Source organism: Stegostoma tigrinum, chromosome 31 (genome assembly GCF_030684315.1).
Source record: "Stegostoma tigrinum isolate sSteTig4 chromosome 31, sSteTig4.hap1, whole genome shotgun sequence".
Classification (NCBI taxonomy): Eukaryota; Metazoa; Chordata; class Chondrichthyes; order Orectolobiformes; family Stegostomatidae; genus Stegostoma; species Stegostoma tigrinum.
This window is the reverse complement of record NC_081384.1, coordinates 12,845,825-12,869,767: the sequence shown is the minus strand read 5'-3', so window position 1 is coordinate 12,869,767 and position 23,943 is coordinate 12,845,825. Positions and strand designations below refer to the sequence as shown.

At 42.2% G+C, this 23,943-nt stretch overlaps 1 protein-coding gene across 19 annotated transcripts in view; it reads left to right on the top strand.

Moving 5' to 3' along the window:
* Positions 1-23,943, top strand: part of znf385c (zinc finger protein 385C) — a 430,141-nt gene that overhangs the window by 357,833 nt on the left and 48,365 nt on the right. For all 19 annotated transcript variants that reach the window (XM_048560946.2, XM_048560944.2, XM_048560952.2 and 16 more), the window contains one exon: positions 19,632-19,742. In XM_048560946.2, coding sequence (XP_048416903.2) covers positions 19,632-19,742 — 111 coding nt within the window. The remainder of the gene's footprint in view (positions 1-19,631; positions 19,743-23,943) is intronic.

Genomic DNA, 23,943 nt, shown 5'->3' with positions numbered 1-23,943 from the left:
GAAATCGTATTTTTATCTGGCAATATAAAGCAAGATATTTAATACCACCATGACTGTAACAAAAGAAAAATTGGGCGGTTGATTTTGTAATTGCAGAATGTTACTGTGGACTATTGTTCAGCATCTAAGTTCATCACCCAAGTTATCATCAAAGTCCTAAAAGCTGCAAAGCACAATGTTCTTTGTTCGCTACAACAGCACACCACCATTTCAACAAAAGTAGGAGCTGCCGATGCTGGAGAATCTGAGATAAGAAGGTGCAGAGCTGGATAAACACAGCAGGCCAAGCAGCCTCAGAGGAGCAGGAAAGCTGACATTTTGGGTCTGGACCCATCTCCTGAAATGGCATTTCTGAAATCCCATTTCTGAAGAAGGGTCTAGGCTCGAAACATCAGCTTTCTTCCTCCTCTGATGCTGCTTGGCCTAGTGCGTTCATCCAGCTCTGCACCTTGTTATCTCACCATTTCAATAAAACACTTTTTGCTGATTGTACCAATGTGATGTTTTCTATTTCCTGCTTTTTGTACCATCTCTCATTGCGTGAGTGCCAATTAGAGCCTGTTAAGGTAATTTGTTGAGGTTGGTTGGCTTGTCGAGCTTCTTGTTGCTCCACAGACATTTCGTTACCATGCTTGTTAACATCCTCAGTGCAGCCTCTGATGAAGTGCTGGTGTGTTTTCCCACCTGGTTTTTAAACTTTGGGGTCCATTGCAATGGATCGCCCCACTTCTGACTTTCCTCCGTAGTGGAATGTATAGGGGGTCGAGTTCAATGTGTTTATCAATAGCCTGCTTCATGGAGTGCCATGCTTCCAGGAATTCTCATGCTTGTCTCTGCCTAGCCTGTCCCAGGATCTTGGTGTTGGTGTTGAATACATGGTTCTCCTTGTCCATGTGGATTAAGATGAGAGAGTGTTGGTCGTGTCTTTTTGTAGCCCGTTGGTGTTCGAGCATGCTATTAATAAACACATTGAACTCAACTCCATATACATTCCTCTATGGAGGAAACCTGGAAGTGACACAATCAATCACAATGGGATTCCCGAGTTTAAAAACCAAGCGGGAGAACACACCGACGCTTCATCAGAGGCTGCACTGAGGATGTTACCCAGCATGGTAACGAAACATCTGCAGAACAACAAACCAGCTCGGCGAGCCAACCAAACCTCAACACCCACAACCCAAGCTACAGATCTACTTCAAAACCTTAGAGGTTAAGGTAATGTTTAGCATTGTGGGCTCATGTGCAGTAGGAAATGGGTCGTGATAAACAATAATTTACATTAACCTAGTACTTTTAACCCAGTATCCTGAAGTGCTTCACAGAACAAACACTGAGCTACCTTCAGAGGTATTCGGAGACCTGATCAAATACTTGGTCAAAGAGATTGATTTGAAGGTGTATTCTAAAAGGGGGTTGTGAATTAGAGACACAGAGAGGTTAAGGATATTAATTTTGGAATTTACAACATTCAGCCAGGCCTCTCAGATCAGAGGAATGGACTGTACAAATGTACCACAGACCCAAGGGTAAAGTTGCCTTTGTCCCAGAGGACTGCCATCTCATTACAGAACTGGTGGTGGTTTAACCTGAGGGCCACTGCACCTCAGGTAAGGGGATAGGTTGAGAAGGAGGGTCCTTCTTGTTAACCTCAGGCAGTGTAGGAACATAGATACCTCTCCCAGTGATAGGATTATTAAACTAAAGCACACAAATATCTGGAAGTAGGGAGTCTCGATATTTTCTAGGTTTGTGGTTGTGTGGGAGATTACAGAGATAATGAATTGAGAGGCCACAGAATGATTTGAGAACAAGATTAAGAATTTTAAAATTGAGACTTTGCTTAACTAAGATCAATGGTGAGTTTGGAAACACAGTGAGTGATGATTGAACAGGGCTTTGTGTGAGTTAGGGGACAGATATCAGAGTATTGAATGGACTTAGGGTTTTGAATGATGAAAGAATGAATGTTGGCCAGCGACTGTCCAACGACTCAAGTCTAGATGCAGCAAAGGACTTAATGTTTTCAGATGATCTTTGACAAGGGGCGGCATGTAGTTGAGAAGTAGAAGCATAAGATTAAGATTTTTCTGTAAGAGAGCACTTACAACAGGAAGGAACTGGCTTTAGCTCTTTCCATTCTAGGATCTAAGTTGTCTTAAAACTTCTCCAATCCACATTGACTCCATAATTACACTTGTAAGCTTTATCTTGGTAAGGGACACACATCTAAGTGGCACAATGATTAAATGCAACAAAAGTGTCATTTATTCAGTCATTTTGGTACAAAACTGTTACTTTAGAAGAACGTTATAAGTGACGTTTAAGTCATTTTGATATCACCAGTCATTGAAAGCCATCAGCCTTTTACTTGGATGTTTCAACAATCATAAAGCATCCTTCACCTGTTTGAAGAACCTTTGAAATCTATTGGCAGCCCACGTCAGTATGAATTACTACTTTGATGACGAGATACCTTGCGTTTGTTTTCAGTTGTTAAAATAGCGTAGTCCTAATGGTAAACAGTGAGTGTGCTGAAATGGCCTAGGTTAAATTTAAGATATTTAAAGATTTACAAGAAATTACAAGAAATGGTGATATGTCACTGGTTCCCGTCGTAAGTCGTTGTTTGAGGCTATGTATGTTCTCATTCCTTGTCTGCAATGGGATAGTTGTTCTTGCTGCCACATACTTAAATGTATTTCCTGGGTGGAGTGCAAGCTGGAAGCTACAATGGGAAGGATTGCATTAACCAAATCTGACCAATTTAACATCCGATAGTTTAATTAACTGACTGTGCAAGGTATATGCAATACCACCAGGAATGTCCTGGGATCACCTCATCAATGTAACTTAGTTTGAAATGTCATTTCAGTTTTCAGTTTCTTTTTGATCTTTGTGGCTCACAGTGATAATCCTACCTTTTCGAAATCTAACGTTAATTGACCTTAGTCAGGTCCCCATGGTAATTCAATCCACAAGGTGTGCTTACCGAGGTTCTGCACAGTTAAAATCCAATGAAGCAGTAGCAAACCTCTTTATTTTCAATGAGCTAGAACTGATCAAAATAAACTATAGCTAAAAAGCTGAAAGATTTTTCAGGAGTACTAAATTAAAGAGATTGGCCTTGTAATAATTTATGGCCTTTATAAATGAAATTTTAAAAATTGCTTCAGGTTGTTAAGTGACTGCAGTAGGTGATTGACAGAATGATGCAGAACATTTCTGCTTCAGTCTGGAAACAAAGCTGATATAAATCTGATATTTTCCAGACTATAAATATTATTTATCTTTTCAAAATTAAGTAGATGTCAAGAATGGAGGTTTTGTAACTATATATTAGGTTTGCTGTGAGTTTTGCTTTGCATTGGGCACATGGATTGAGCAGCTGTCAAAAAATTCTGAAATGAAAACCAGACAGCAAAACTCTTGTTCTTAAAACAAACACGTAAATCTTTAGTAGTGGGATTACAGGATTTGGGTTTTTATTTTACTGAAAGGGTTGCACACTAAAGCAAGCATATCACGATGGCTGTACAAAATGATGAATAGGATAGTGGTTGGCTTTGGATTCTTCACTCGAAGAGAGTTCTAAAAATCCTGTTAAAAAAGCATGACCAGGATTTACAGAATAGTATTCCCCAAATATCAGGGGCGTTTGGTTTGAGGGGGGAGATTAGAATGCTGCAGATCTGAACAAGGAATTCAATCTACCTTGAAACCACTCACTTCCAATTTTAACTCAAGCAGCCAAGGGTAGACAACCCAGCCATCCTCAGGAAGCACATCAGTCATTCAAGCTTTTATAGGACGTGCAATGCTTCAATTTTATAGTATATTATGGTGGCTCAGTGGTTAGCACTTCTGCCTCACAGCGCCAGGGACCTGGGTTCAATTCCATCCTCGGGCAACTGTGTGGAGTTTGCACATTCTCCCCATGTCTGTGTCAGTTTCCTCCGGGTGCTCCGGTTTCCTCCCACAGTCCAGAGATGTGCAGGTTTGGTGGATTGGCCATGCTAAATTGCCCATAGTGCACAGGGATCTTTAGGTTAGTTGGCTTAGACATGGGAAATGCAGGGCTAGGGGAATGGGTCTGGGTGGGATGCTGTTCAGAGGGGTGATGTGGACTTGTTGGGCCAAATGGCCTGTTTCCACACTGGGAGGGTTCTATAGTTCTATTTTGAGTTTCAACCCACATCATCCTGGATTCTCACACCTTAGGAAACTGGATGGATGAATGGTGGTATAAAGGACCCAGTCAATCAGGTATGTGCCTTGATTTCTGAGGAAGTGTGACCAGACCCGAAACATTAACTCTGTTTTCTCCTCCACAGATGCTTCCAGACCTGCTGAGCTTTTTCAGCAACTTTGTTTTTGTTCCTGATTTATAGCATCCACAGTTCTTTTGGTTTTTATTGTGTTGTTTAAGTGCCTTGACGGCTTATAGACAAGAAAGTGTAGTTCCTGTGAACGCACCTGTAAGCACCAACCATCTCCATAATCATAGCCTGGGCATGCACTTCCCCCCCTCCAACCCACCTCACGATCACCAGCCCTAATCTCCCTCATGGTCTTCAGATCTTCTCTGGTTCCCAATCTTTAACCCCCAGGGCATGACCCTTCCGGTCGATCACCAACACCCATCACGATCTTCAAACACACCTTGCTTCCCACTTGGATGTCTACTCCGATAACCACCACTCCCCACAAATTCTCCATCACAAACACAATATACCGAAAGAACTGAGGATGCTGTTAATCAGGAACAAAAACAGAAGTTGCTGGAAAAGCTTAGCAGGTCTGTGAAGAAAAATCAGAGTTAATATTTCGGTTCCAGTGACCCTTCCTCAAAACATGCCAGACCTGCTGAGCTTTTCCAGCAACTTCTGTTTTTGTTCACAACATACCAAATGTCTTCCTTCTGTGCTGTTGTTGTCTACAGAAAGGTGCCTGATATTCATCTGCTGCCTTTCCCAAGGCCTTACACTGGCTTGACAGGCAGCAGAGTCTGGTTGATTACCAGGTAAACTTCTGTACAAAGTCTATGCATTCCTGGCCATCTGGGACTCCCACCTCATCTACCTCTGAAATCACACCTAAGGATATACTGGGCCCAAAGGCTCTGAAATATGAAGAATGGCCAGTGATTAGGGCTTTACTTACTTGGACTAAAAGATGGAAGCAGCAGCACCTGCAGTGTGTGTATTGTGGGAGATTGTGTCCGTACTAAAACAGAATTGTACAACCATGGAGGAGGCCAGTTAGCTCATCCTGTCTCTATCAGCCCTTCAAACGAATATCATTGCCTACTGCTTTTTCTCCATATGTTTGCACATTATTTCCCTCCAAATAATTGTGCAATATCCTGAACTGAACCTGTCTCGTCTTCACTCCCGAGCAATGCGTTCCATAACCTCGGCATCACTGAATATGTTTTCTCTTACCTTGCATTGCTTCCCTTGAAAGACACGGGAAGCACAGTCTGTTTTTCCTCCATTTGTTATTTTAGTTGGATGAAAATAAAGATTGTGTGCCTATGAGATACATGCCCAATGAGCACTACACTCCACGGAAATTAGCAGTATTTCCTGTAAGCACAGGCAATTTTCAGTGTTTAGAATATTGAAGGGCTGGGTCTGTAATCACTAGCTAAGACTGAGAGCCACAAAATGAGAGGCTGGTTAGAATCTGGAATACTTTGCCGCAATTGGTGGCTACACGTAAATTATTTCAGAATACAAAGGGTCCGGGATGGAGGGAGAGAATGTGGCAAACTGGGACAAAGCAAACCATCCCTGAGTAGGCGATTAAAGCCAGGATGGCCCCAAAGGGCTTACTAGCCTTCTGTCTTAGTGTTTATTTTCTTTTCCTTTGAGCTCTGAGATGTAGACACATGAGTCAATAAGGTTTCTCAGCAGCAAAACAGACTTCCAGATCCTCTGCCAGTCACCTCACCCTTCATCCATTTTACCATCTGATTCTGTCCATTTTAAGGCTTGACCAGGATTACTCCCCATGTCGGCAGCATCTCTTTGAGCTGAGGTCATTTTGGAATCTCATGAAACATGGAATTTTGGTAGAAAAGGAACTCTTAGGCCAGGAGATTGTGAAAAAGCAAATGGTGTATTTCTTGGTACAGAATGGATCACACTGACAAGCTGTAGGTTTAACTTGCATAATTTGTAGAAGGAGAAAGCTACGATGAATATTAATGCGATACATTACATTTCAAAATGGATTACATGCTCCTGACTGTAATTGTTTTCTTTTGTCAGGAAGAATTCAGTTCGAAGCTGCAGTTCCATCTGATTAGTGCAGCCTTTGAACAAAGATGGTCTTTGGCTAATTTACTGTCAGGATCTATTTCAGCAGATCTTTATTTTTGCAGTATTTGTACTGCGGCTGCTAACTAATGTTTGGAACAAAGCCGAGGAGAAAGGCTGGCTACGAGCAAATAGTAGCAAACGTAGACAGTCTGTGAGTTGATAATTCTGTAATCACCTGTCTGCTTGGTTCAAGAATGGAATTCCGAACCCAGATAATAGCTTTCCTGTGCAGCGTGTGCCACAGAGACTGATGCACCTGTCTTAGTAATTAAATACACTGAAAGGCAATCCAATATTGCGTATTTCTGTCGGGAGGAAGGAAAGGAGCTGACGGAGAAACCGAACAGACAGTTCTGTGTTCCACAGCAGCACAGAACAGTATCTGTGTTGTGGACTGCAGTTTGTGAGGGGTGAAGGCTGCTCCTGCTCCAGCTGGTGAATTTTGGCTCTTGCCACCTTACACTGAGAATGGTGATGGCCTGCTCCCACAGAAAGAGCAAGTGGCTGTTGTAATGCGCACATTGCGACCTGGCACAATAGAGAGTGACAGCCAAGACCCCAACATGCTTTCCATCAAATGGCTGGCCAGGAATCTCTCCCACTTGAATTGGCACATGTTTGAAGGATTTACAAACTAGTACTTAACTTGTTTAACCACCTTATGGATGTGTCTTCCTTGGTCATTAACTCCTGGGATCAGATTCAAAACTAGAGCTTTTGTTTCAGAGCAGAGATGACACCCACTGTACCACAAGGCCTCCTCATACCTAGAGTCGCAATCTGCACAAAGTAACTACAGCACTGTCTTTAAGCTCATCTTTGACCCATCTCCCAAAAACGTAGATTATTTTGTCCTCCCCCTGAAATGAACTTCCAGAGGAAGAGGTGAATGCTGGTACTGTGTTAAAAAGTAATGTTTAGAGGGATCTGGGCCAAGCGCAGGTAGGTGGGACTTGTTTAGTTTGGGATTATGGTCGGTGTAGACTGTTGGTCCAAAAGTCTGCTTCCATGCTGTATAACTCTATGACTCTATCATCTCAGTGTTGGGGATTTTGTCCTGCTGTTCGATATTGCAAATGGATCTGAGATAACAAATATCTCTAATTGCTTTATCACATGCCATTAGGCTGTCAAAGTCTCACACCCACGAGAAATTAATGTATGAACTACTGCACCTTGATCATTTTGTAAGTCTTATATTCTTTCCAAAATTATTTTCCAAAGACCCTTTACAAAGTTGGTTCTAAGCTTTGTATTCTTCGGATTTTGTTAGCAGCTTATTTTTAAAAAGGATATTCCCAAGGACTGTTTGCTCAGAGGTATTTCAAGAATCAAGAACAAGATTCTTAGGGAAATGATCCATTTCCCATCACTTATAATTTGGAATTATTAGTTATCGGTTTTACCTGTGGATTGAAGTTATCAGCAAAAGCGACACACAGACTTGCTATTTCCAAATGTTCTCATCCAAAAAATTCAATAACAGTTTTCTGAAGTGGGCCACATTGGTTATATTCCACAATTGTAGCATTTCAGTCTGGGAGGTAGTAGGAACTGCAAATGCTGGAGAATCTGAGGTAACAAGGTGTAGAGCTGGATGAACACAGCAGGCTTTCTGAAGAAGGCTCTTGGCCCAAATGCAGACTTGGGGACCAGGTTGTCGAGCATCTGCGCTCTGCACGCACCAACCAACCTGACTTTCCAGTTACCATCCACTTTAACAGCCCCTCCCACTCCCCTGGTGACATGACCATCCTTGGCCTCCTCCACTGTCAGAGTGAGGCCAAACGTAATCTGGAGGAACAACACCTCATATTTCGCCTTTGGAGCTGATGGCCCAAAGGCCTGAATATTGACTTCACCAGCTTCAAAATCTCTCCACCCCCAACCTTATCCCATATGCAGCCCTCCCCCTCCTGACCTAATCTGCCCATCTTCCTACTCAGGTATTTACTCCACCCTTCCCACAGACCAATCATAATAACCCCTACCTGAATGCACCTATCACCATCTCTCCTACCCTTACCACACACCACACCACCTCCCCTCCAATGCATTCCTGGGCTCCCCACCCTGGTCCTGACCAAGGGCTTCAACTAGAAAAATGGTGATTTTTCTGTTTCTGGAATGCTGCCTGGCCTGCTGTGCTTTTCCAGCCTTATACCTATAGACTCACTTCCAGCATCTGCAGTTGTTATCATCTCTGAGTGAAAGAATTCATCTTCATCTCGGTCCTGAATGGCTTATTCTTTGACTGTGTCCCCCTAGTTGTGGACTTCCCCAACATTGGGAACATTCTTCCCACGTGTAGCCTGTTCAGTTCCATCAGGAGTTTGGAAAACTCTATGAGATTCCCCCTCATTGTTCTAAATTCCAGGGAGTACAAGCCAAGTTGATCCAGTCCTGCCATCCCAGGAATCAGTCTGGTGAACTTCGCTGGACTCCCTCAATAGCAAGAACGTCCTTCCTCAGACTAGGAGACTAGAACCACAAACAACACCCAAGGAGCGGCCTCACCAAGGCCCTGCATAACTGCAGCAAGAGTGAACCCACAGAAAAATGACTACATTCTCTGTTTCACACCTAGAGACCCAGAGTTGCCAGCGGTTTGCTCAGACCTGGGAGCTGCTTTAACAATTTGAAAGTTCCTCACCTCCACCGACGATGAGCACTTGGGAGGCATAGCACTTGAAACAATGAAGCAGGGATTTGCCTTTGATGTTGAAGTTGAGGAAAGCCACAGGGACAGCCTTCCTGCTCCTCTGATGCTGCTTGGCCTGCTGTGTTCATCCAGCTCTACACCTTGTTATCTCACATTTCAGTCTGGGCCTGGATTAGCCCTGGCCTGAGTTAACGACTATCCTATTCAGTGGTAATGCAGGGACATGTGCAAAACTCCTCCTGTTAGTCCAGCTGCTGGAAAAACAACTAAGATCAGAGCTACTTTCTGCAAATGAGATTTACTGATTCGGTTTTTCTATTCATAGTTTAGAGGAACAAGTATGTAGTCAACATATTATATGGTATTTGATATGGTATATGGTATATGATAGTTGTATAAAAAGTTTGGAAACAGTCCATCAGGTAATTATATTAGTATTAGACTTGGTCTAGGTAAATAGAAAGGGTTCACCTAGCTTTACAGAAACAACCTTTCATTGTGGGATGCTTCTCATGAAGTCAATGTACTTAACATAGGTTTATGTTACAGCTACTCTTTTCTGACATGCTTAGATGGAGATAGAGAATGGACCCAGTGTTGTTTGTAAAGTTGTTTTTCCCTTAAAGGTGGGGATCCCATTACCTTTAAAAAAACTCAAATATCACAGTAACAATACAGCCTTATGCTGTGACAGCATGTTGTTTCCCCTGTGATCAACATACAATAGCACTGGGAATAAACTGGATACAATTGAATGGGACCCTTTAACAAATAGAAGGGTTTAACGTAAGTAACTGAGCTGCTGACACCCTGGAGGCTGTCATTAGCATCATAGACACATTGTAGGTGCTTTTGAAGTGATATCACTAAGGAATAAAATTTGAAGCTTGAACATACAAAGACTGGAGTCAGGTTATTGCAAACTGTTAATGTTTATTACCTATATACGGTATATGTAAGCTTGGGAGAGCAAGACTTTGTCAGTACCTTCTTTCATCATGCTTGGTAGCCATTGTTAGCCCTCGATGCCACTGTCCTGAATGGACCATGGTCAGCAAAGTGACCCCTTTGTACTTGTTTGAGGCCTGAGCCATTTCAGTGAACTCATTAACAAGCTGCTGGTGAATGGGAACCTCCCACTTGAGCACCTTCAGTAGGGATAGGGTAGCAGCCATGTCCTGCACCGAGGTAGCCAGCAGCTCAGGTCCAAAGTCACCTCGAGGTGGGGGTTTTGGAGTAACCCCAAACTGGATGGCAGTGAGATGCAGCTCTTTTTGGCAGGAGGCAGGAGCTGGGTTGGGGGTGATGAGGACATGTCCAGCGATAGCACTGCTGCCCCTATTTGTAAGTTTCCCAGGTCATTTGTGAGCACCTCTAACCGTGCCTTCAAGTGATATAGTTTAGGTTGCTGATTGCCTGGGAAAACTAGGCAGAGCTCAGCACATGCTTAGCCCGTTTTGCAATTGAAACTTGCAATCAGGATCCTACGCTTAGCAGTTAATCTATATTTATGTGCCTAAGCAGCCTCTTGCCTCTATTGAGAGGAATGATGTCTCACCCATTCCCAGAACTGCCTGTAAGGTTGTATCAGCCTAGAACCCTGAGTATCAATGATATAGCAAGAATCAATCTGCTAAGTTTTAATTGCTGGCTGCCTGCTTTTCAGGCCAGAAATATACTCAGTGTCTATCAGCAAACAGCAATGCTGGACAAGTTACATGCAAGAATGAAGCTTGGCTGAAAAGAACATGTGTTTCATTTTTGCACGAAGCTGCGATATTCCTTAGAAAATTATTACACAAAAGAGCAATGGACAAAGCCAAAGATGAATTTAATACAGTTAGAAAGATGTTAGCACAAACAGCAAAACAAAGTTTCAACCTGTTTCCAACACTATGACAAACAATTCAGAGAATTTTCATTTCTATCTCTACTTCTTCAGTTTTCAGTTAACTGACTCCTCCCAGCTTCTCCTTTGACTGTCGTGATAGTTTTATGATAACATTCCAAGCCATGAACTATTCACGCTTATAGTGGCCTAAACTTTTTTGGTACAAACAATTTGAAGCTTTTAATTCAAGTCTTCTCACTTAGAGACTCTACAAAACTAAAACACTTCAGCTGCGATAACTGGTTCGGCCAAACTAAAATGTGATTCTCCTGCTAGGAGAAACTGCCCTTCCTTCCGAACTGAATTCCTGGTTCTACTGAACTGAGGCCTTGAAACTTCAATTCTGAAGTCAAAACAAAACTTAATCGCTTTTTTGGACTTGTAAACTAAACAATGTAAACATTCTGCCCATTAATACAGCAAGGGGTCTCTCAGGTGCATGCATGGTTTCTTCAAATTGATGCACATACAACACAGTTCCAAATGACTTTCTGACCTGTTTTATTTTAATATACCTTCACAGAATTGACCCTCAGTCATTTGTGGGGTAGCACAGTGGCTCGGTGGTTAGCATTGGTGCATCACAGTACTAGGGACCTGCGTTCAATTCCAGCCTTGGGCAACTGTCTGGAGTCTGAACATTCTCCCCGTGTCTGTGTGGGTTACCCCTGGGTGCTCCGGTTTCCTTCCATGGTCCCAAGATGAGGGTGGATTGACCGTGGGAAATATAGGGTTACAGGGCTAGGGTGGATCTGGTTGCAATGCTCTTCCGCGGGTCCATGTGGACTTGATGGACTGAATTGCCTGCTTCCACACTGTAGGGATTCTATGATATTTCTCTGTTTTAAGATCTAAATGCATACCTTTCACTACAATGTCTCATTCTTGATCAAACAATATTGTGGCTATGAGTCAGACACACCTCCAGCCGCTTCAAATATCATCAAAGTAATCAGGTTTCTTCTCAGAGCAGAGTTAAATTGTTAAAAGGCGTTCATGATGCAGAAGATGTGAGGGGAAACAGGCATTTTACTTCTGCCAGATCTCTTTATTTGTAAGTAAGACTCTTTGTTGAGAACTAGACCTTTTGCTGTGCTGCACTCTCTGAATCCAGTAACAGTTACTATGAACTGAGTAAATAGTTCGAAGTATGTATCATGAAACAAGTGGACCACAACCCCTCTGGAATTGAGCTTGGTCTGATGCCACTTTGGCAATACATACAACGTCGTATAAATAACATAGAAAGGTTGCATTAAACCCAGAGATGCTATGAATGTAGCAGCATTAGACTGGAATTTTAATGCAACATTAAGGTCACTGTAATTATAAAAATATTCAGTGTGAAAATATTAATGCTAGATCATAATATTTAGCTGTGGTTTATTAGTAATACTCAAACCTCTGCTTTCCTGGAGTTGTCTCTTTTTATCAGATATGAACATTCGATTTTCTTGCCAAAATAACCTTTTCTTATAAGTAAAGGTACGTGAATGTTCATATATAGATTGTCACCAAATTATACTTTTAGTGACCCATTGACATAACCTTACCTAAAAGAAGCATTGGACCAGATTTGTTGTCAAGTTTAATGGTTATGATTTAATTTGTCAATCATCTAGCAATGAAGGAGGTAGCTGGCAAATTGTGAATTGCTACAGTTGATGGATAATAATCATTGCTTCTCTTCATGGACATGGCAGCTCCCTCCCAGCTTTATAGTTTACTAAAATACCTGCCTTAGTGCATTAATTACATTTTAGCTTGTTGCAGAAAATTAAAGCTGGTACTTAACAACACAACTACCTTTTAGCATTTCTGATGAATAGTCTAGGCCTGGAACGTCAGCCTTCCCGCTCCTATGATGCTGCTTGGCCTGCTGTGTTCATCCAGCTCTACACCTTGTTATCTCAGATTCTTCAGCATCTGCAGTTCCTACTATCTCTGATACCTTTTAACATTTATGTCCTCCAATGTCACACAAGGATTCATGCAATAGCAAGAGAACAAGAAAACTGTGAATTCTTATTCTTACTTTGGTTATTAACGATTTCCAAAACTTACTTTCTTTTAACTTCTTATTACATTTTCCTTTGTTTTCTTTCTTTTCTTAATCTATTCTTTCTCCTCTCCCTTTTATTTCTCACTGCACCTGTTTTGACCAGGTACACTTTCATTCTTCATCACCCACCTTCTCTTTCTCAATCAGTTAAGGAGTTATATTATTGACCCTAAGATAACACGGTGTGGAGCTGGAGGAATACAGCAGGCCAGGCAGCATGAGAGGAGCAGGAAAGCTGACATTTCAGGTCAGGAACACCTTGTTATCTCAGACTCCAGCATTGGCCGTTCCTACTGTCGTGTCATTATTGACCCTGTCATTTACCAAGCTTCTAGATTCCACATTGGCCTCGGCTACTTCATTATCAGTTTGTAGATCCAACAATGACAATATGAAAGCAATGGTACTTTCAGAGGCCTGAGAAAATGCTCAAGAAACATGAGTTTGAATCCCACCGTGGCAACTGGGAAAAGTTAAATTCACTTAATTAATCACTCTGGAAATGAAATGCTTGTGAATTTAATAATTACTTGATTATCTTAAAAAATCCATGTAGTTTATGGAGATGTGCCCTTCTTAGGCAGAAATCTGCCATTTGTACCCAGTTTGGCCTACACATAATTACAAATCTACAACAATATGTTTGGCTCCTCACTACCTTCGGAAATGACCTAGCCATTCTGTATCAAACTGTTACAAAGAAAGACACTGTCAGCACATGTAGATGACTGCAGCCGTTCAAAATTGTATCTCCGCTTCATGTTCTCGAGGGCTGTAGTAGACATCGGAAATGAATGTTAGCTTTTCCAGCTACCTTTCCATCCTCAAGAATGAATTAAAAGGAATCTTACAAATTGTTAAGCTGAACAGCAAGAGATAAAGTCTAACAAACATGGCACGTCACATGATGCACCACTCCACAGCTTTCTAAACAATCTGTTCCCTAACAGAACGAAAGGACAACCTTTTAGAACTGAGAGGAGAAGGATTTTCTTCAGAGGGTGGTTAATTTGTGGAACTCATTGCCACAGAAGACTGTGGAGGCCAAGTCATTGAGTGTATTTAAGGCAGGGATAGTTAGCCTCTTGATCAGTAAGGGGAATTGAGGGTTAAGGGGAGAAGGCAGGAGAATGGGGTTGAGGAACATATCAGCCACGATTGAATGGCAGAGCAGACCCACTGGGCTGAATGGCCTAATTCTCGTCCCATATCTTTGGTTTTATGGACTTATTTCATCTATTGGTTGCTTTAAGTACAGACAAGCTGCTCACCACCTGTGCCACGTCTTGGGCTAGTGGCAATGAAAAGATTTGTTGTGATAAATGGAAAATTAAGAATGCTTAAATTTAGGAGACATTAAATCAATAAATGCTGTGCTTCAAGGGAACGGTACATCTTACAGTTACCAGCCATTTACTACCAAGCATATTTAGGTTCTCTTGAACACTTGTCACATTTTTATTACATGTTTCAGGTTTATAATAGAGATAATTTAGTGACGGAACACCTGACTTGCAATGTGCTATATTTTGAAGGGAAGAAATATCGTGGCCTTGTCAAGGCTGCATAGCTTGGCAACACAAACATCATTCATAGATACAAGACATTGTGGCTTATTCATTGTTTTCAATCAAATAGATTAGCATTGTTTAACTTTGGATCCAAAATTTCCTGACTGCTCCCTTTTACTCGGAGGTGTTTTCTTGGTAAGAGTTATGCTTGTCAATGATTACACTGATTAAGCAAAAAAGGAAAATGCAAATTCCAAATTTTCACAGCTGAAGCAGGGCAGTATTTGAAATTTACACCTTGGAAGCACTGAGAATTTCTGGCAAATCTAACTTACTTGAGGAGCGGCCACTGTGCATAGAAGCAAAAAGTTAGCTGCCATTTCTGTTCAACATTTGCACTCCATTGGACCATGCCATGGCTTCTTTGAATTGAAGGAAGGAAGGTGTTCAGGCAGTGGGTAAAAAGACAGATGCATCTTACACACTGATTCCCAAGTGTCTTTCATCCAAGGAACTACAGTTTCAGACCAGAGGATGTTCAAACCAGCATTTCTGTGGAGATCTGCCTTTGCTGTTTCTTTTTCATGAGGCACCTTGCTGCACAATCAACTGGAACGTTATTTGTGGATATGGTCACACCCAGGAAAACCAGTTCCCATAGCCAAAAAAATCAACTGTTTACAACGTTGGATCTTTTTAAACTACCATTGATGACATTTGTTACTTAAGTCTTATCTGAGGGCATTGACCCATTTATGTAGAGTTAGGGGCAAGTTACTGGCATGGAAAGAGGGTCGGCTGACTGGCAGAAGGTAGCGGGTGGGGATAAAGGAGTCTTTTACAGGATGGGAGACAATGACTAGTGGAGTTCCACAGGGGCCAACGTTGGGACCACAACTATTTATGTTATACAATAACAATCTGGATGAAGGAACTGAGGGCATTGGTGCTATGTTTGCAGATGACACAAAAATAGGTCGAGGGACAGGCAGTGAAGAAGTGGGAAGGCTGCAGGAGGATGTGGACAGGCTAGGTATAGGGGAGAAAGCAGTGGAAGATGCAATACACTGTGGGAAAGAGTGAGGTTGTGCACTTTGGCAAGGAAAATAGAGATACAGACTGTTTTCTAACTGTGCAAAGATTTTGAAAATCTGAAGCACGAAGATACTTAGGAGTTCTCATTCAGGATTATCTTAAGGTTAACAAGGTTCATTTGGCAGTTAGGAAGGCAAACATAGTGTTAGCATTCATTTCAAGAGGGCTAGAATACAAAAGCAAGGATGTACTGCTGAAGTTGAATGAAGCTGTGATTACACCATATTTGGAATATTGTGAACAGTTCCGGGCCCCGTATCTAAGAAAGGATGTGCTGCTGGCATTGGAGGGAGTCCAGAGGATGTTTACAAGAATGATCCCAAGAATGAAAGGCTTCTCATATGAGGAGTGGTTGTGGAGTCCGAGTCTGTACTTAGTGGAGTTTAGAAGAATGGAGTGGGGTGCGGGTGGTGATCTCATTGAAACTGACAGGCCTGGATAGAGTGGACATGGAGAAGATGTTTCCACTAGTAGGAGAGACTAGGACCCGAGGGCGCATCCTCAGAGTGAAGGGAATGACCCTTTAAAACTGAAATGAGGAGGAATTTCTTTAGCCAGAGGGTGGTGAATCTGTGGAATGCATTGCAACAGAAGGCCGAGGAGGCCAAGTCATTGAATGTATTGAAAGAGAAAGATAGGCAAGCTCTTGATTAGTAAGAGGATCAAGGATTATAGCAAAAAAGCAAGAGAATGGAATTGAGAAACAGACTCAGCCGTGATCTAATGGCAGACCAGATTCAATTGGCTGAATGGCCGAATTCTGTTCCTATACCTTTTGGTCTTATGGTTGCAGAAACCTTGTTCAGAAGGGACTGGTTTTATTACATTTTCTTTGAAAAAGAGAGAGAAAAGAAGACTTTTATTTATGAAGAATTTCTCAATGTTTGGATTTATCAAAGTACTTTATAGCCAAAGACATAATTTTGAAGTGCAGCCACTATTCTAATGTAGAAAGTGCAGCCCTGGTTTGTGCACAGCAAAGTCCCACAAACAGCACTTTGATCATGTTGAGATAATCTTATTTGCAATGCTGATTATAGGAAAGGTATTGGCCAGGACAGTACCATGGTTGCAGTTCAAAATATTCCCACAGAATAATTCACATTCTTGCATGCAGATTTATCATCACGACTGAAAGCAAATCTGACAGTGCAGCATTCCCTCAGGTGTCGCACAGACATAAGAGCCTTGACCCTAAGTTCTGGATCGGGACTCGAGCCCAATGTTTGGGGAAAGCGACCCACCCAGTGAACCCTTAAGAAAGGGTTCACTGCATTGACCAAGTAGCAGCTACACCTAACCATTAAGACAATCCTGTCAAATGTATGGTTCAAGAAAGTTTTAGAATGGCTCAACATAAGGGGCAATGTCAGACCAAATTAACCAATCAGCTGAACAATTTTTAGGAACTGTGTCTCCATCTTACACTGGTCCACAATTTCCTGCATTATTTAAATAACGTGATCGCACTAAAGTCAACCACTAGCTGCCCAAACAAGGCTGCTTCCTGCCAACAAGCCTCCCTTAGAAATTAATAAAGTATTCTCTGCCACCACACCAATGTCTCTGCCACTGACACTGATGAATGGCTAGGACCAGAAGCTGGCACAGACCCTATCCATGTGCATGTGTGGTGTCACTGATGCCCAAGCTACCCTCCCTCCACTCAGTGACCCACTCTCCCGCTACATTGAACACCCTCCCCCCCCCCCAACCTTCCCTCCAATGCCCTACTCTTCTATTCAACCCTGGCTCCTTCACTTCCAGGATATAGTGAACACCAAGGCAGCATAGCAGTGAGCAAGACAGAAGTAGTGACATGTCTGGAGCAGGTCAGACAAGTGCATGGAGTGAGGTAGTGAGCAAATTACGATGCCTGCATTTGAATTTGAACTATTATTACTCTTCTTTGATGCAGGCATGGTGACTCCTTGGACAGTGAGTGAACTTCCTATGGGGAGGTGATGGTATTATTACTGGATGGTTAATCCAGATTCCCATGTATTGTTCTGGGTAAGCTGTTGCTTCCCACCACAACAGATGGTGGAATTTGAATTCAATAGAGCATCTAGAATTAAGAGTCTAACGATCACCTTCCTTACCTGGTCTGGCCTAAATGTAACTCCAGACTCATTGTGATGTGATTGATTATTAACTGCCCTCTGGACAGTTAGGGATGGGCAATAAATTCAGCTAGCAATGGCATCATCCAGTAAATGAATAAAAAAAATTGTATTGATATGGTGATGAAAAATGTATGATTTATTACTTTGTCTTAAGTTTGGATTTCAAACTAGTGGCATATGGGTGTTGGGCTTTTTTTTATACATGTGTTTAAAAAGTAACTAAGTCAGTCTTTCTGGAACCATGAATTGAACCAGTATGTGTGAAAAGGCAGATGACTACCGTACACCTGGAACATTAGTGGAGATTTACAATAGTAGAGGGAAGACATTGCAAGTTATTAGTCTGCTTTTGATCTAGAACAATCAAAGATTGATTTTAACTTAGTAAACCCCGGTAATCCAAAAGTTTTGGGCCGTTTCAATGAGATCTGACTGAAGCTGGAGGCCAATTTAGAAAGTAGGTTTTTCAGAATAGCTCAGGGAATGCATTACCTCAACGAAAGAGTGTAATTTGTGAAACCTCCAGACCAGCAGTGTTTGGTTAGAACTCTTCAGTGAGTGAATATTAAAAAAAAAGGTTTCGCAGTTAGGGAGCTTGTGTGACAAGGCTGTCCCTGCGTGAACTGAGAAAAAGCAACCAAACCTACAAATTTAATAGGGAAAGAAAATTTCTCTTTTTTGTGTAACCATAAAGTGATAGTATTGGGGAGTGAATGGGATTTTGTTTTACCACGCGTTTTAAAATCTTTCAAACTATGTTATGTTTAGATGACTCTGTTTTATTGACATATCAACTAGTACCATCGGTTAGAATTGTAACAATCTGCTCAGACAACAGGCGTGTCAGATTACAGTGGTCTGTCATCAATGTCCTACCTGACACTCTTTGACAATCAGACACTTCAAAATTTGAACGATTGATGTTCATCTTCAATAAAAAAAGGGACAGAGCCATTAGAAATAAGAGAAGACAGTGTAAATGATTGCTAAACCAGAGAGTGTACAGCACTCGGTTTCATATTGTCCAAAATGAAAGCACACTGAAATGGCAAATTGTAATCAGAAGATGGACCCAAATGCTCTGTAAAGGGTAATTTCTGACCCCTGGGGTAGGGGGTCCAGCATATTGGAGGAAATATATCGTTCTCCACAATTAGCCTGTTTGCTCAGATTATTCAGTAGGACCATTGGTGGTGCCGTGAAGATTTCTGGACAAACACCTTGTGTCCTAGATACTTCCATAGGCAGAAAGTTGCGGCACTCAGGTTTCCAGCCATCCTTCCAGGGAAGACAATGGCCTAGTGGTATTATCGCTGGACTGTTAATCCAAAGACCCAGATAATGTTCAGGGACCCAGGTTTGAATCCCGCCATTGCAGATGGTAGAATTCAAATTCCATAAAATATCTGGAATAAAGGTATCTAATGATGACCATGGATTCATTGTAGATTGTCAGGAAAACCCATCTGGTTCACTAATGTCCTTTAGGGAAGGAAACTGCCATCCTTACCTGGTCTGGTCTAGATGTGACTCTGGAACCACAATAATGTGGTTGACTCTGAACTGCCCAATTAGGGATGGGCAATAAACGCTGCCTGGCCAGTAACGCCTTCATCTCATTAATGAATAAAAAAATATCTTGGACAGGAAGTGTCAGAGGTGGGTGAGCAGCCCCATCCTTCAGAGGCAGGAGTTAGGGAGCTTGTGTGACAAGGCTGTCCCTGCGTGAAAAATAACCGAGTGATCCAATCAAATCAGTATCCCACCAGGAGGATCAAGTTTAGTTGATCCTACGGGAATCAAACCTGGGATTTCCAAGAAATTGCAGCTGAGCTTTTGCCAACTCAGCTGCCAGGAGAACCTCTTGTTATTGCTTGAGTTTGAAGGAGAGGAAACTGTGTATTCTACAATATACTTAACAAAGCTAACCATGGCTCAAAACTTTTTTTTACTTGCAGATGGATCCAGTCCAAAAGGCAGTAATAAATCATACATTTGGCGTTACATTGCCACCTAAAAAGAAGCAAGTAATCTCTTGCAATGTCTGCCATCTCAGATTCAACTCTGAGGTAAGATGTTTGGTTCTGTAGGAATCGCTCAACGTCATTATCAATGTTTGCATGGTTTACACAGCACGTACAAAAGAACAGCAAATTCACATTTCCAGCACAACATGGAATGGGGCGTCCTGGATTTTGCTCCACTTTTGTTCCTTTGGCCCCAAATGAGCTAGGGGGTTCAGCCGAAGGCACAGTCGTCATCATCAGACACAGGCTCAAAATTGCTGTGGTTTACCGAATTGGTCTTGTTGTTCTGATTTCCACTCAAATTCAATTAACATAATTCCTGACCTAAAATTGCCCATGGACCCAGGCAATTCGGCCAGCTTTTATAGCGAAATGCCTTGTATTTTGCTTCACTCGTGTATTTAAAGCTGATGACTTGTTCAACTGGAAATGAGACAATCTCAAAAACTGAGTCAGAAGTCACATCAGTGACAAAGGAGCAGTGCTTTGAAAGCTTGTGATTTTAAATAAACCTGTTGAACTATAACCTAGTGTCAAGTGACTTCCAACTTCCACCCCAGGCCAACTCAAGCATCCTGACATTATCTCAAAAACTAAGCGTTTTTATCCCTTTGTTTTAAGCAACAGAAATTAATTTTTAAAAATCTAATCAAAACAACTTATTTGTGCCAGCAGTAAGTTATATAGTATTTTGTAAAAGATTTTAGAGTTTTTATAATATGCTGTTAATAATCTTGCATCTGAGAAACAGCTTGAAAAAGCCCCGTCAAAGCAATGTAGCTGGGGAGGCTGTAGTCTGATGGTAATTCACTGGGCTTGTAATCAGACACCTAAGGTGGTACTCTTGAGGACACAGGTTCATATCCCATGACAACACCAGGTGGAATTTAATATTAATGACAATGCTGAAAAACTCATTACTTGTTCTAAAACTTATTAGTTCACTAAATGCTGTTTAGAGAAAGAAATCTGCCAGCCCTTCCCGGTCTGGCCCATGTGTGTGACTCCAAACCCACTGCCATGTGACTCTGAACTACCCTATGATATCCAAGATAATAAAATGTGAGGCTGGATGAACACAGCAGGCCAAGCAGCATGTCAGGAGCACAAAAGCTGACGTTTCGGGCCTAGACCCTTCTCTCTGATGAAGGGTCTAGGCCCGAAACGTCAGCTTTTGTGCTCCTGAGATGCTGCTTGGCCTGCTGTGTTCATCCAGCCTCACATTTTATTATCTTGGAATTCTCCAGCATCTGCAGTTCCCATTATCCCTACCCTATGATATCGCCTAGCAAGTCACCCAATTCAGCAACAATCAAATGTTGACTTTTCCATGGACACCCACACCCCATATGTGAATACACTTTTTTTAAGACTCGTGGAAACGGACCATGCTGATGCATTCAGTCCGGAAACGTGGCAACCCAGTCTCATGGGGTGTTTATTTAACCAGAGCAAAAGACCATGGCAAATTAATTTGTGCTGAATGCAACTTTGATTTGAATTTCTGTAACCTTTGGTGTCAGTTTGACCAAGATGGGATTGAATTGCGGTGGAATAGGTAGCGCAACTTGTCAGAAACTCTATGCCAGCAATTTCTGTAATCCTGACTATGCTGCTAAATAGACCCAAGGCACACCCTGAGGTTGTGTCACTCATTGAAGCATTTTCACTCACCTCTTGTCAGACAATGTGATGCAAGGCAAAGTCCATGTTAATATATTCTGTAGTAACAGTGAGTGCAAAAATAAACACAGCCAGTCTTAAATATTTAATAGTTTCTTGTTAATCACCGTATGTTAAAATAGAGGCTATTTATAATAACACCATAAAGAACAGGATTTATTCCTTGTTTGAGAAAACCTGGCTTTCCCCCAGTGGAATAAATTATCCCCTACTTAGGATCTTTACACAATATTCTATAAATAATACATTAAAATGAAATGTTCTGTTGACTCAGGCCTGTAGCAGGGTGCATGTCTAAGGGATAAAGCAAATTAGCAGAGATCTCACTGAGAGCATGTGGATCATCCTGAAGTCCAGGGCATGCTCATTCATTTACCTTGGAAGTGTTAATAGGTAATTCCTTTCTAAAGGACATCATCTATTTTACAGGAGTCAGTTCCCATCTTTTCTAATCTGGCATTCTCTGCAATGTCAATTACCGGGCCACCCTTAAATGCAACTCGGTGCTCAACTACACCCAAGATTTTTCAACAAGTGTTGGTGGCTCGCCTCTCCAGTTCCTCCATCCATTAGGGACCCTGGATGGGGGCCACTGATTGTACCTGCATTTTGAAAGCAAGGCAACTGTTGCAGAATGAGACCATGTATTTTAATGATAATGTAACACTGACATTAGCCTCCACCTTCCAGCCAGTCTGTTGGGAAGACTGAAATGGGAGGACTGGACTAGAGGGCTGCTAGACACAGATGAGTATTATGTACCGTAGCCTGTGAATAAGAATTTATCGAGTTGTCTGAGAGTCAGATGTCAGTCATTCCTACAAGAGGCAGACAGAAATGCAGCAAACTCAGTGTTAGGAGAGGCTAGCCTGGGATAGCATTGTCGACAGTGCAGGTATGAACCCTCAAAGCCTGGACCTCATGGTCGCCAACTCACAATGCTGCTAGATCACTCAATGGTGTGAGCTGAAGCCAGCAACCCCACAGCCAGAGGTGGGCACTGCCACAGCCAGAGGGGAATGACATGGGCTCCTCCACCTCGATGCACCTTCTGAAGAGGCTTGGTTTGTTGAAAATAAATGGAGCCCCTCCTGCGGGGTGATGTCTTAGGGGCCTCTTCATGTTACAGCCTCAGTTGCCTGCGCTCCCAGGAGGTGAGTGAAGTGGCCTGCCTTTTGGGTTTTGGGATGGGGGTTGGATTAGATTCCATCTGCACTCTGCTACCCCTCCTCCTGCAATCACACCCCTGACACTTTTAACCCACATTGCCAGCTGCAGCATATTGCTCTGCAGATAGCAGCCTCACTCTCTGGAGTGATGTGGCTGTTGATAGTAGTTATTGGCCTCTGATTGGCCAGCAGCTCCAGGCAAGGCAGGATATGGCTGACCCAGGAAGTGATGCGCCAAGAAGCCCACTGGGTGACAAATTAGGTGCGATAGGCTCACGGTGCAGAGGACTTTCTCATCATTGGTGATGGGGGTGTCCCTTTAGTGCACACCCCAATTCTAACTCCAAAATGGAAAAGTCCGGCCACCAACTGAGGGTATGAAACCACCACTCAATCTGCCTTAACATTCCCTCATTTACATAGAAACATTGAAAATGGGAGCAGGAATAGGCCATTCAGCCCTTCAAGCCTGTTCCATCATTCAACATGATCATGGCTGATCATCTAAGTGATCATTCCACACAAGAACTTCTCTGGCACCTCAAAGAAAATCACAAGTTGGAACTCTGGGAATCAAGTGGCAGAATTTAATCTTTAAGGTAGTTTATCCAACTGCCAGAACAAATCAGTGCTTTAAAAATGCTTAAAACTTGACTTCATTTGTTCTCAGTACACCTCTTACAGTTACGTTCACTGGAACATCATGCAGGAAGCCAAACTATTCTGCATCAATAAAATCCATCCATTGACCGCAGAGAACTTCCAGAGTATGCAAGATGTGTGATATAGAGGGAGGCATCTTCATAAATTGCCTGCTGATACTTCACATTTTATCACCCATGAGCTTCATGTTGTTTTGCAAAGTGATCCAACCTGCATTCAACACATGAGAAATAAGATAATGAAATTAATGGCTCATCTCCACCATGAATCTGTAATTTATGATGTTACAAATTTGCAATGAGCTCACTGAGTCACGGAGGAGTAACAGCGCACAGGGAGGCCATTCAGCCCATGGTGGCTTCATCAGCTCTTGGAACATTTGAACTCATTGCCAAAGTCCTGCATTTTCCCTGTACCCCCATCCAAATTGCTTCTATTTTAACAATAGAATTAAATTGAATTGAATTAGGTTTATTGTCTGTGGTGGGGTCTGATTGTAGGTAATGGAAATGTAGGGGAATGATGCATTGTATTTAGACGTTTGTGGGGTGGTATGTGAGCACTAAGGGGACCCTATTCTTATTGTTGTTGGTTTGAAAGGGATTTGGGGGTAGAAGTGTGGGAAATGTTGGAGGTGTAGTTGAGGACATCCTTAATAACAGAGGATTGGATAAGCATATGGACGTACATAGAATAGCGTAGATTACATGGGCTTCAGATTGGTATGA